The sequence below is a fragment of the Protomyctophum bolini genome (assembly GCF_963924005.1).
Source record: "Protomyctophum bolini genome assembly, chromosome: 2".
Taxonomy (NCBI): Eukaryota; Metazoa; Chordata; class Actinopteri; order Myctophiformes; family Myctophidae; genus Protomyctophum; species Protomyctophum bolini.
The window spans coordinates 32,795,154-32,807,653 of NC_137863.1; the positions used below are offsets into that span (position 1 = coordinate 32,795,154).

Here is a 12,500-nt window from a genome sequence, read left to right on the forward strand (position 1 = left end):
GAGGTTAGGTTTAGGTGTGCTGCCCCGTGGGAGGTTAGGTTTAGGTGTGCTGCCCCGTGGGAGGTTAGCTTTAGGTGTGCTGCCCCGTGGGAGGTTAGGTTTAGGTGTGCTGCCCTGTGGGAGGTTAGGTTTAGGTGTGCTGCCCCGTGGGAGGTTAGGTTTAGGTGTGCTGCCCCGTGGGAGGTTAGGTTTAGGTGTGCTGCCCTGTGGCAGTTTGTCTGTCCGTCTCTGTCTGTGTGCATCATGTGTGCCACTAGTCAGTCAGTCAGTCAGTCAGTCAGTCTGTTTGTCTGTATCATGTGAGCCACCAGTGTGTCTGTCTGCGATGAGTCAACATACTTTGTGTCATTATCACATCAACAACACAAGCTCATGGAAATTCGAGGCTCGTTATACCGCAATTAGTGTTAATTGGGCAAACATTTTTATTGGCCGATATTTGCTTGTCGTCTTCCAACGTTTTTAACTCAATTTTTTGCTTCTGGGAGATCCCTGGAACAACATATTTTAATGACATATAATCTTGGGGGTCCTTGACATGAAATAGTTTGAGAATGACATGAAGCATAGGGTTTTTCAGAAAACTGCCAGGATTTAGAAGACATTTGTAGAATCTCCTCAGGTCTAAATGGGTTAATTTAATCCGTCCAAACATGCCCTTGGCAGAAAAAGAGTTTTAAAAGTGTCCCTGGCAACAAAAGATGGATGGATGGATTAACAAAAAAGAAAAAAAGAAAAGATTGACTGAACAAATTAAATCTGGCATTGGCCTAATTAATAGCCACGTTGTTATCTTAAAACACCAGCAGCGTAGTGTCACATATTCATTAGAATCTCTGACTGAGGTTTTGTGAGTTTACATAACAGCTGTGAAGCTGTGTTGATTTACCTGGACACTCGTGACAGCATGAGGATGTTTGCCTGAAGATGGAGGTGGATAAATAGAACATTGTGCACCGCCATGCACGCACGCACGCACTGTCGTGAATTAGAAGACAGTTAGTAGAATCTGCTCTCAGGTCTCAATTTTGGTGACCTAATCTATCTATAAATGCACCAAGTCTCTGTACGTGTGTGTCCGTGTGCGTGCGCGCACGTCTGTAATCCACGTAACTCGAGGTTTAGGTGTGCTGCCCCGTGGGAGGTTAGGTTTAGGTGTGCTGCCCCGTGGGAGGTTAGGTTTAGGTTTACGCGTCAAATCGTCATTGATTTAGAAGACTTTTTTTTTTAAATTTCGACGTCAGGCCTAAATGGGGTTAACCGATTCTTCTCTGTCTCTCTCTCTCTCCCCGTCAGGCGAGGCAGCCCTGCGAGGGGACCCCCGACTCCAGTCCCTGTCCCTCTCGTCCTCTTCGTCTTCGTCCTCGTCTTCGTCCTCCTCGTCCTCCTCCTCGTCCTCCTGCATGTCGTCTGGCGGCCACAGCAGGACGGGCCCGCCGCCCATCAGCCCCAGCAAGAGGAAGCTGAGCGGAGACCAGGGGGGGGATAGCGACATGGAGGACAACGAACACGTGGCCAAGATGAGCCGGCTGTTTGCCCAGTCACTGTACGTAGAAGCACCGCACGCACGCACGCGTGCAAGTACACACACACACATCACACGGACGCATGCACGCATGCACACACAGTGCAGGAAAACGCGTATATACCACAAACTGTGGTGTTTTTGAACTGATATTTATGCATGCTGGTGTAAATCCACACCCTTGTGTAACGCACGGCCCCTATAGTATAGCATACGTTACGCTCGCACGCACGCGTACACACACACACACACACACACACACAAACACATGGTTGTGTGTTTATTTTTGTGTGTTGGAGTTAGCACAATAGTGCAGTGCGCGAGCCCTGCTTCTTGGCCCTATAAGTTGTGCGCCGAAACGGGCCGGCGTCAACCGGTTTGTGCAGCCAGCATGCAGCGCGAGGCCAGCTCGCCACCGTACCGTACCGTACGTGGCCCTGCCTGCACAGAACGCAGTGTGCCAGGGCTCTGTTTAGCACGGCTCCACATTGCTCTCCCCTTATAGCCCATGATCAGTGTTGGAAGCCTGGGAAGTGGAATGCCCAGCAGCAGCAGCAGAGGAAGGCTGGCATGCATAGCAGGGCTGGCAGGCTTCTGTCACACTGCAGCTCCATGCAGCCCCCCTAGCTTCCAACGTTCCCACATTCCGACTTCCTCGGATTCCAGAGATTCTGCAGCGCTGATTGGCGGTGGAGGGGCTGCTAGCTGGGGCCAGGACAGTATAGAGACTCTCTCTCTCTCTCTCTCTCTCGCCGTGGCTATTTATTGTAGAGCGAGTCAGCGAGGTGTCAGGCAGAGCCGTGAAGAATATTCATCATCGTGTATGTCTTTGACGTTTCTGTACAGTCTGAAGATTGTTACTGTGTGTGTGTGTGTGTGTGTGTGTGTGTGTAGTTGTGCACAGAATAAGGCCACAGATGCAGATCATTTGCTTCTTAGCTGTCGTTGTTACTTGATTAAAGTCACCTGTTGTTTCATAATTTGGCCACCAAGATGGACATGAGTTCATGTATTGTAATACTAGAAGGATCACAACTAGGGAACCTTTAACTAAGTGAAAGGAGCACATACTGTAGTTACTACTGAGTAAAATGACTACAGTCACCATGTGTTAGACTGAGGCTCCAAAGGCCCAAAAAGTGCTGTTTACTTGTTTATTTTATTTCCCACGATTTTGTAACCCATTTTTCACCCCTGTGTCAATTACCTAATGTGACCCTGGGCTCTACACACCCTCCGCTGGGGAGATTACATTTTTATTTGGATCTCTTAATTTAAGCCTATCGGCTAGTTTTCCAAGAGTCCAGTCAGAAATAAATAAAGACGTAAATTACAGAACGCACTACGTATCACAGCATATATAAAAATAAAATACAAATACTGTAACCGCTCGCTCGCACGCACGCACGCACAGATCTACAAGCTCGCAGCTTGTAGATCTGCTATTTGTTTTAAATCGTGAAAATGTGGCACAAATCTTTGAATATATATTCTGTCAGAGCAAAAGTATTATTTAGATGGGGGTCGGTGGCCAAACACAGATACGTTTTGGGGTCCTTGACAGGAAATATTGAGCACCACTGATACAGAAACATGAGGTAACAGAAAGTAAAAAAAGAAGAAGCGCTACGTGGGTCCGTTATATGTAGAGAAAACTGGTCGTGTTTTTAACCCTTGTTTTTAATATGAAATAAATGATTTCTTTCTACTTCAACTGGACAGAGCTGCCTTGGACCCTCTTTTAAGTTCTCCTTCCACAGTGACATTGACTCAAGGTATAGAGCTTTTTAAGAACTAACAGAAACATGAGGTATTTCAGAAAACTGTCAGAATTTAGAAGACATTTGTTTGACGTCAGGCCTAAATGGGTTATGAAAATGCAATTTCGTAGCTGAAATATCTGCATGGCATTCAACAAGACGAGGCCTTAAATTTGCTCAAATGTTCTGTGAAGAGCAGCAGCGCAACAATCACGTTGTCCCAGTGGCAGCCTTTAATCATGTGAGCAGCTGTGGCTCATAACAAAGGATTAGCTTGTCATGCAGCCTCGTCAAAACTCGAGACATTCTTGTTTTGCAAAGTCATCTTGTTTGGTGTTTTCTGCGTATCCGTGTGGTGGGAGCCACGGTGGGTACAGTCCACATTGTAACCTATTGTCTGCAGTGAGACCGTCTTTTCCCCCATGCTTGCGGTCTCACGACTCGGAGGTCTGGAGTATTTTCGGTCTCCGTGAGACACTGAAGTGTCATTATGCCATGTGGTTTAACTTCTGCTTATATTGATATGCAAATGCCCCAGCAGCTACGCCGTGCCTCACAACACTGTCTGTGTGGGTGGGTATAATGTGGCTTATTGTTGTCATATCGCCCCCCCCCCCCCACCAACTGTTGCAAGTCCTTTTGTGGTAACCATTTTGTGTCCTTCCTCGTCACCTCGCTATGAGCTTGCAGATTCGTCTACTTTTGAAAAATCGTAAAAATGTGGCACAAATCTTTGTATATATTCTTTCAGAGCGAATGTTTTTAACTCAAATCTTTGCTTCTGGAACAACATATTTTCAGATTGGGGTCGGCGGGCCAAATACATTTTTGGGGTCCTTGATATGAAATATTGAGCACCACTGATACAGAAACAGAAGACATTTTTAAAATGTCGACGTCAAGCCTAAATGGGTTAAACCCTTATACTGGTTTGACGGGAGTCCCTCAACGGGGTCCATAATATGGGCCCCATCCATCCTACCACACACCAACGCTCACCACTCACATTGTGCGTTTGTAGCGCTTTTATTTACATCGAATATATGGGTCATGTGGTAAAAAACATGAAAAATAACCACAGGTGTGAAGTAACCGATTGATGACTTAATTTCATCGTTAATTCGAAATGGCAGGCTGCTGTTATATTACCATGTGCGTGCGTGCGTGCGTGCGTGCGTGCGTGCGTGCGTGCGTGCGTGCGTGCGTGCGTGCACCGGCCAGTGTGTCCCCGTGTGTGTCTTTTTGAAAGGGCTTGTGTGTGTGCGTGACTGCCGCCACTGTGCTGTCCCGTTTGTTTGGTAATCAGTTGCAGGTGTTCAAGCTTGCATGCATGCACATACTGTACATAGTATACACATACATACACATGCATGTATGTACTGTATGTAAAAACACTATATATAAGTTTGATGTGCGAGGCTTGATTCAAAGTCAAACAACAAAGAGGGGACAAAGTATATCAGGCAACCCATTTAGGCCTGACGTCAACATTTCTAAAATGTCTTCTAAATCATGACAGTTTTCTGAAATACCTCATGTTTCTATATCAGTGGTGCTCAATATTTCATGTCAAGGACCCCAAAAAAATGGCCACCGACCCCCATCTGTTGTTCCAGGGACCGCCCCAAAGCAACGATTTGAGTAAAAGAGTTCACTCTGAAATAATATATTTTCAAAGATTTGCGCCACATTTTCACGATTTTTCAAAAATAGCATATCTACAAGCTCATAGCGTGGCACGAGTGCCGCGCTACGAGCTTGTAGGTCTGCTATTTTTCAATAGCTCAAGTATAACATAATGCTTAAAACACCAAAAGGGGTTCCCGCCCCCAAAATGTGTGAACTTCATCTCGATAGATAAGTTGTGTGTCTGTTTTGTGTGTTACTATTTTCTAGCTGTCGTTTACTTTTTCCTTCTTTGTTGGTTTGACTTTTTCCTCAGCCGATGTAATGTACGTTTCCTTGTACAACAATTAGCAACAATAGCTATCTATTAGTCTTTTAGATCAGTTATTTTCGTTATTTTGGAAAGGAGACCTAGCCTATAACTCTCTCTCAAGTTATGTGAATTCATATTTTGTGTTGTCATGTTTACTCGTATATGTACATGTATTTGTACGACTCGGCTGCAGTCAGAACAAAACATATCCCTTCATGATAATAGCTAACAGATCCGTTACTGAATACAGTGTTGCTCAGTGTAAGGAGATAGAGCAGTCCTCCTATCCTGTGTTTTGTGTTCGAGTGCACGCACACACACACACACACACACTCACACAGACACACACGCACACGCGCACGCATGTGCACATGTGCGTGAATGTGTATGTGTTGAGTGGGTTCCTTGTCAGGCGGGGGCTATTTTCTCATTTTCGCTAAGGAGGAGGAGCCAGGAACAAAGAGGCCTTATCCTGTCCACTAGAGCCTGTGGGCTGGAAGCTTGCTGATGCCTGCCTGCCTGCCTGTCTGTCTGCCTGCCTGCCTGCCTGCCTGTTTACTTGCCTGCCTGCCTGCCTGCCTGTTTACTTGCCTGCCTGACTGTCTGCCTGCCTGTTTACTTGCCTGTCTGCCTGCCTGCCTGCCTGCCTGTCTGTAGGCCTGTCTGCCTGCCTGCCTGCCTGTAGGCCTGTCTGCCTGCCTGTGCTCCAGAGCTGTATACATCTGCCCAAATAAAAGCTCAGCTGCACATCTGTATCTTTAGCTCTTCAAAATAAAATAATATCTGCAAGCTATAGGATTTTGTAAAGAGAGCAAATGAAACACAGCTCCAGCAGCGAGGGAGGGAATGTGTGGCAGCAAAGTTGGGACTTTCTAAGAAGGCCTCGGCACTGCCTCTGTCAGCACTTTTTGGGGTTACAAATTGGGGTTATAGTTTGTCTGTGACGTTTGGACACGGGGCGGGGGTGGCTCAGCGGTAGACAGTTCCAACCAGAGTTAGACACTTCGACCCAGAGTTAGCGTGGAAGTGTCCTTGAGCAAGACGCTAAACCCCTAATTGCTCCTGATGTGCTGGTTGGGGCCTTGCATGGTTTCCGCCGCCATCGGTGTGTGAATGTGTGTAAAAACAATCTATGTAAAGCGCCTTGGATAAAGGGTAAAGGCGCAACAAAGTATATATATATATAGGGGCTTAAGTAAGTTAATCAGATAAATGTGATTCATTCAAAGGCAATCTGCATATAAATCCCCAATTAAGTATCGCACAGTTCCAGTAATATAAACGCTCCAGCTGCATTCTAGCTGGGAACTCCAGCAGTGTGTCTTTCTCATGGCTGGCCTCTCCCATAAGCCAAACAGAGCCTGCCTGCCGCGGCGCTCGGAGAACGCAAACCACTGGCGGTGCATGTGGCCAAGGTTGACGGAATCATTGTTATAGACTGGGGTTTCTTTACGCGGGGACGTTTTGTGTTGTGGGTGTGAAACGGAGAAAGCGCCGAGTGCCTCTTTTAAGGGTGTGTTAAGAGTGTGTGTGTGTGTGTGTGTGTGTGTGTGTGTGTGTGTGTGTGTGTGTGTGAGAAAGAGAGACAGTGAGTGAGTGAGTGTATTTCCACATGTTTTCCTACGGCTGTCCCCATCATATCCGATCTGACTTGGCTCCAGCAACAAAGGCTTGTCCTTCCTCTGCTGGGTCTCTCAGCAGTTTGATATCAAAACTGGGTCAGTTTACAGTTTACTGGCACAACAAGATTTCTGTCAATATTTCCATATGCAATGCCAAAAGACACTTAACTCATTTAGACCCGAGGACGGTTTTACAAATGTCTTCTAAATCCTGACAGTTTTCTGAAAAGCCTCATGTTTCTATGTCAGTCGTTCTTAATAACGTTTTTCATGTCAAGGACCCCCACAAACTATATGTATTTGGCCGCCGACCCCCATCTGAAAATATGTTGTTCCAGGAACACCCCCAGAAGCAAAGATTTGAGTTAAAAACGTTCGCTCCCAAAGAATATATATTCAAAGATTTGCGCCACATTTTGCACACTCGGCGGCGCGCGACGAGCTTGTAGATCTTGACATAAATACAGTTTGAGAACCTGCACTGATATAGAATATAAACATAGGGTTTTTCTGAAAACTGTTATGATTTAGAAGACATTTGTAAAATTTAACTTGAGGTCTAAATGGGTCAAGTGTGTGTATGTATATATATATATAGTTACGGTCCAGTAAAATGGCTCTGGTATACAGGTGTGTTACAGTTACACCGATGCGTCTTCGCTCGCTGTCTATTTTAAAGGCTGCAAATATTATCGCTGAGCTTCCGGTCCGTGGCGTTTGGCTAAGGCCTGGCCTGCAGGCAGAGTAAACCGTGTGGGGATGTTTGGATGCTTTATATACAAAGCCCTGTGTGAGCGCTGCGGCTGTGTGTGTGTGTGTGTGTGTGTGTGTGTGTGGTTCTTTCGGAAGGCCTCGCTCGGCCCTGTGTGTAACCTGTGGTTCCTCCTGCTCCTCTGCCTCTCTTTTTTTTCTCTCTCTTCCTCTCCTCATGCTCCTCCTCCACCCCCTGATTCTTACCAGATGTTTCCTGTGTGTGTGTGTGTGTGTGTGTGTCTCTCTCTCTCTCTCTCTCTCTCGCTCTGTGTGCCTCTGTTCCCTCTCTCTCTCTCCTTTAGAAGCGGCAGGATGAACCCCCACCCAGTTCAGAGATTGGGAGACTTTTTTCTTTCACTGAAACGTTTTTTTTGGAAACACAATTGTGAGAAAAAAGCCCAGGACTTTTATGGCCCTCTCTTTATGTCTCACAGCAGCCTCGAAAATAAATATAGCCGAGGCACCAAATTGGCAGTCTCTACAATAACCATCCACCCCCCCCCCCCCCCCCCCCCCTCGCGCACGTTCAAAACCCAAACCTCCGCTTGATTCAAATGTGTTAAATGCTCAGTTTTTATTTACTCTTTCGCACCACAGGGCAATTATGCCATTGTCTCGTAACATGTAGAATTGCGTTTTGCGTTTTCTGACGTATTATTGCGTGTGTGTGTGTGTGGCCTGCTGGGTGGGCGTGGGAGAGGGTTCAGTGTGTTCCCGTCACCCCCGTTCACAACCCTGTGACTTCTGGCTTGAGGTCGAGTCGAAGACAAAGCGTGGCGAGATAGCCTATAGTTAATGACAGATTAGGAGGAGCGGCCGTAATAATCGCACGGGATATACGACCGGATCGTTAATGTGTGTGTGTGTGTGTGTGTGTGTTGCGGGTTCTGGAGAGCCTGTACCGTCTCTAAAATTAAGGGATCATTCAGTGGGCCGCGCCGCAGAGGGCCTACCACTAATGCCAGGCTACGCAGAAGCCGACAGCCTAGTAAAAGAGCATATAAATCTACTCTGTGTTTCCCTGTGTGTGTGTGTGTGTGTGTGTGTGTGTGTGTGTGTGTGTGTGTGTGTGTGTGTGTGTGTGTGCTCGAGCTGTCACTCACTAAACGGCAAGCCAAACACCGTCAATAAGACCAGATCGCTTTGTGACGACGAACGGCGCGGCGGCGCTCGTTGGAGCTTGTAGGTCGGATATTTTCAGCATGACACCAAGTGTACAATGACTTATACTGGATCTCTTGTCCACTTGTCCCTTCCTGGCATTTTAAGTCTACACTGTAAGAGATTTCACTGTACTATTACAGTAAATTACTGGCAGCACTGACGCCCGCAATTTACTGTTATTTTACAGTACATCTACTGTAATTCATTTTACAGTAGATATACAGTTTTTTCAATTACAGTATATAACTGTAAATTAAATGTGGGCCTATGGTAATTTAACAGCATACCGTTTTTCAATTACAGTACATAACTGTAAATTAAATGTGGGTTCATGGTAATTAAACAGCATACTTTTTTTCCCATTACAGTATATAACTGTAAATTAAATGTGGGCATATGGTAATTTAACAGCATACCGTTTTTCAATTACAGTACATAACTGTAAATTAAATGTGGGTTCATGGTAATTAAACAGCATACTTTTTTTTCAATTACAGTATATAACTGTAAATTAAATGTCTGTTCATGGTAATTTAACAGCATATCATCTGTTCAATTACAGTATATAACTTTAAATTAAATGTGGGTTCATGGTAATTTAACAGCATACAGTATTTTGAAATGCAGTAAAAATACAGTATAACTATGGGTTTTACTGTCATTTTACAGTATGTTCCAGTATGCATGTTTTCAATAAAATGTAATAAAATTTTAATTATTGATATACAACTAATACAAAACACACAGGTATAGATATTCAACACAGTTGGTTTATTATTAAAGCTGCTATTCAACAATAGTCTCCATTAAAACTTTTTTCTATTATTTTAAATGCAATCAATAATAAATGACAGACTGACTGACAGACTCATGCATGGGTAGACAATGAGCAAACAGTCTCAATTAACCCCCCAAAAAACCAATAAATAAAAGATAAACAGTTTAAATTAACAAACTGTCATTTAAAATGCTGAATGACAGGACATGGCAAAAACGGCATCTGCATTATAATGCAATATTAATACAGCAGCATCAAGAACAATCTTTTAACAGCATTGTATCAGTCTAGCCAACATTCAAAATACTTAACATGAGAGGTAACAGCATCATCTGCGTCATACGCAATATTAATATGCAGCATCAATACAATCATTTTAACAGCAGTGCATCACAGTTGAAGTGCAAATACTTAACATGAAAGGGAGACATTGGGAAGCGATGGAGAAAGGAAGAGGCCTTGGCTTGGTTTGCATCGCGTGGCTCAATCAGGAGTGCCTGTAAAAAAAAAAAGCAAAACAATGTAGCTGCTAAATACATTTAAAAAGGTTCAAAATGAAAAACTTTGAAAGGAGGTATATAATAGAGGTTGCACACCAGTAGTGTAGAGTTACAGACAATGTTGCAGTCAGGTAACAAGTGCCAACCTATAGATCTAAAAGGGCCATTCATCTGGTTTTAAAAAGGTTATTGTGTATTCTGGTATACTTGTATATTCTAGAATGTCAAATTCCCAGCTCCTCAAGAGTGATGAGACTCACCTGCTGTTTGTGTGGGTGGTACACAGTAGGGGAGGTACACAATTTGGGTGTATATTGATAAATAATATTTTAATATTTATAAAATGGATATTTTTCATTTAGAAGTTATGTGGTTTCCTCCCGGCAGCAGATATATATACAATATATCTGAGCTTGGATTACCTATGATGTTTACACCAGCAATACATACCTTTGAATGAATTCCAGGGTTCTGGAGGCCTCGTCTTGGTACTTGAAGTTGAAAACACCAAAAACAGCAACTCCTGACCCGAATGCCCTCATAGATCACGTGTCCCTCAACACTGATCATCCACTGGCTGTTTGTCATGGACTCATTCCCTGTTAAATAGTAAATACAAAGATTGAGACTACAGAAGTATTTACTATCATACATTTGACTCCATTTTAATAGATGAACAAAATATTTCTCAAAAACATAAAACATTTGGGGGACAAGGGTTAAAAATAATGGAACAGGTGTGCATATTTTAGAATGAATGACCTGATGAAGATCCTGGGAGATCGAAATGTTGTTGCAATAATAAGGTAAATCCTTTGCCTGAAACCTGTGTGAAAGCTCTACTAGACTAGACTATTGGCCCAGCACCCACCATCGATGTGCGTGTAAATAAGTATGCTTTGAAAATGGTACATTTACATTAACATTAACATACATCAGTAGACTGGTAATGTGCTACAGTGCTGCTACAGTAGTAGCTGTGACCTACCAATGAATTCCCACTCAAAATCAACCAGTTTTTTCAGCAGTGTGGCTACCATCTTCTTGGAGACAACCGTTCCAGTGGTGGCCTTGGTACCTCTTTCAGGGTGAATACGGATGAACCATCTATGGGAAAGGAATAAGGAAAATTATTTGTCCAAAATACTATAGGTGTACTACAGAAAATAGCAGATCTACAAGCTTACAATGCATCACACTGTGGCGTTTTGTACTGTCAGTGTGTAGATTGGATATATGCATTAGAGGTTTGGTATAAAAAAAAGACAAACAAACAACATTTTACACAACACTGATGATACTGCTGTGAAACAAGTCTATGAATCTACCTATAAAGGTTTAATCTGAAACACAATATTATTCAATGAAGTTTATGTAGTGTGCGTGGGTACCTGCATCTCTCTCAGCTACGGGTCCTTTGTTAGCCTGAAAATCATTGAAGAGCCCTAATCTTTACCATTACCACTGCTGTTGGGAGGAAACCTCATAACTCCATTTTTGAGGTTTAGTAGTAAAAAGTGCTTTGGACAACTTCTTTGGACCCTCAAAGCAACTAAAGCAACTAACTCCACCACCTCTCCCCCTCTCATGGAAGTAATTGACATACAGTTACAACACCAACTTTGATGAGGCTGTATTGCTTTGTTTTAAAAATATAAGGTTTTCTTAATTTCCATTTCCTGAAAAATGAACATTTTGGAGTTATGAGGTTTCCTCCCGGCAGCAGAGATATATACAATATATCTAAGCTTGGATTACCTATGATGTTTACACCAGCAATAGATACCTTTGAATGAATTCCAGGGTTCTGGAGGCCTCGTCTTGGTACTTGAGGTTGAAAATGTAGAACACCGCAAACAGTGCAGCAACTCCTGACCCGAATGCCCTCACAGATCACGTGCCCCTCAACGCTGATCATCCACTGGCTGTATTTACTATTTACAGGGAATGAGTCCATGACAAACAGAGTTTGAAATTAGATTGAGACTACAGAAGTAGTTACTATCATGAACATTCATTTGATTCCATTTTAATATTTCTCAAAAACATGAAAAATGGCAGTTGCTTGGATTGCAAGGTGGATCTGTAGAAGGGCAGGAAATACATATGGAACAGAAGACTCTCCCTACTTTTCATTTCAGTTTCAGTTGAGCAAGATGTATCTTCACTTAAAATACAATTAAGGCATGGCATCTTCACATGAAGGTTATATGATTGCCTCATTTTACACAAAGGGCATTTTTTTACACAAAAATACATACCAAGCAGAACAAGTCGAGGACTGGCTGGTAGGATGAATTGTCTCTCGACGTCAGCACTTGTGTTAGACCACTGAAAAGTTAAAATAAATTAGGACAAAAATAATAATGTTGTAGCATGTGTACAATCACAATATTGAACAATAATTGATCAATACTCACATTAGCCAAAATCAGCAGTCCATCTTGGCTTTCTCCTAA

General features: G+C 43.4%; 1 protein-coding gene and 2 long non-coding RNA genes across 4 annotated transcripts in view; 1 reads left to right on the plus strand and 2 right to left on the minus strand.

Moving 5' to 3' along the window:
• The window catches only part of vgll4b (vestigial-like family member 4b), a 70,126-nt gene that overhangs the window by 40,764 nt on the left and 16,862 nt on the right, over positions 1-12,500 (plus strand). For both annotated transcript variants that reach the window (XM_080788410.1, XM_080788409.1), the window contains one exon: positions 1,297-1,546. In XM_080788410.1, the coding sequence (XP_080644536.1) occupies positions 1,297-1,546 (250 nt within the window). The remainder of the gene's footprint in view (positions 1-1,296; positions 1,547-12,500) is intronic.
• LOC308332537 lies at positions 9,869-11,078 on the minus strand. Its single transcript, XR_013965720.1, has 3 exons — positions 11,030-11,078; positions 10,492-10,640; positions 9,869-10,038 (listed from the first exon to the last, which is right to left on the minus strand). It is a non-coding gene; the product is annotated as an uncharacterized lncRNA (long non-coding RNA).
• The window catches only part of LOC308332532, a 1,473-nt gene continuing 50 nt past the window's right edge, over positions 11,078-12,500 (minus strand). The window contains exons 1-4 of the long non-coding RNA XR_013965718.1: positions 12,462-12,500; positions 12,303-12,372; positions 11,828-11,975; positions 11,078-11,148 (exon numbers count right to left, since the gene is read on the minus strand). The exon at positions 12,462-12,500 is cut by the window's right edge and continues 50 nt beyond it. This is a non-coding gene — a long non-coding RNA (uncharacterized lncRNA). The remainder of the gene's footprint in view (positions 11,149-11,827; positions 11,976-12,302; positions 12,373-12,461) is intronic.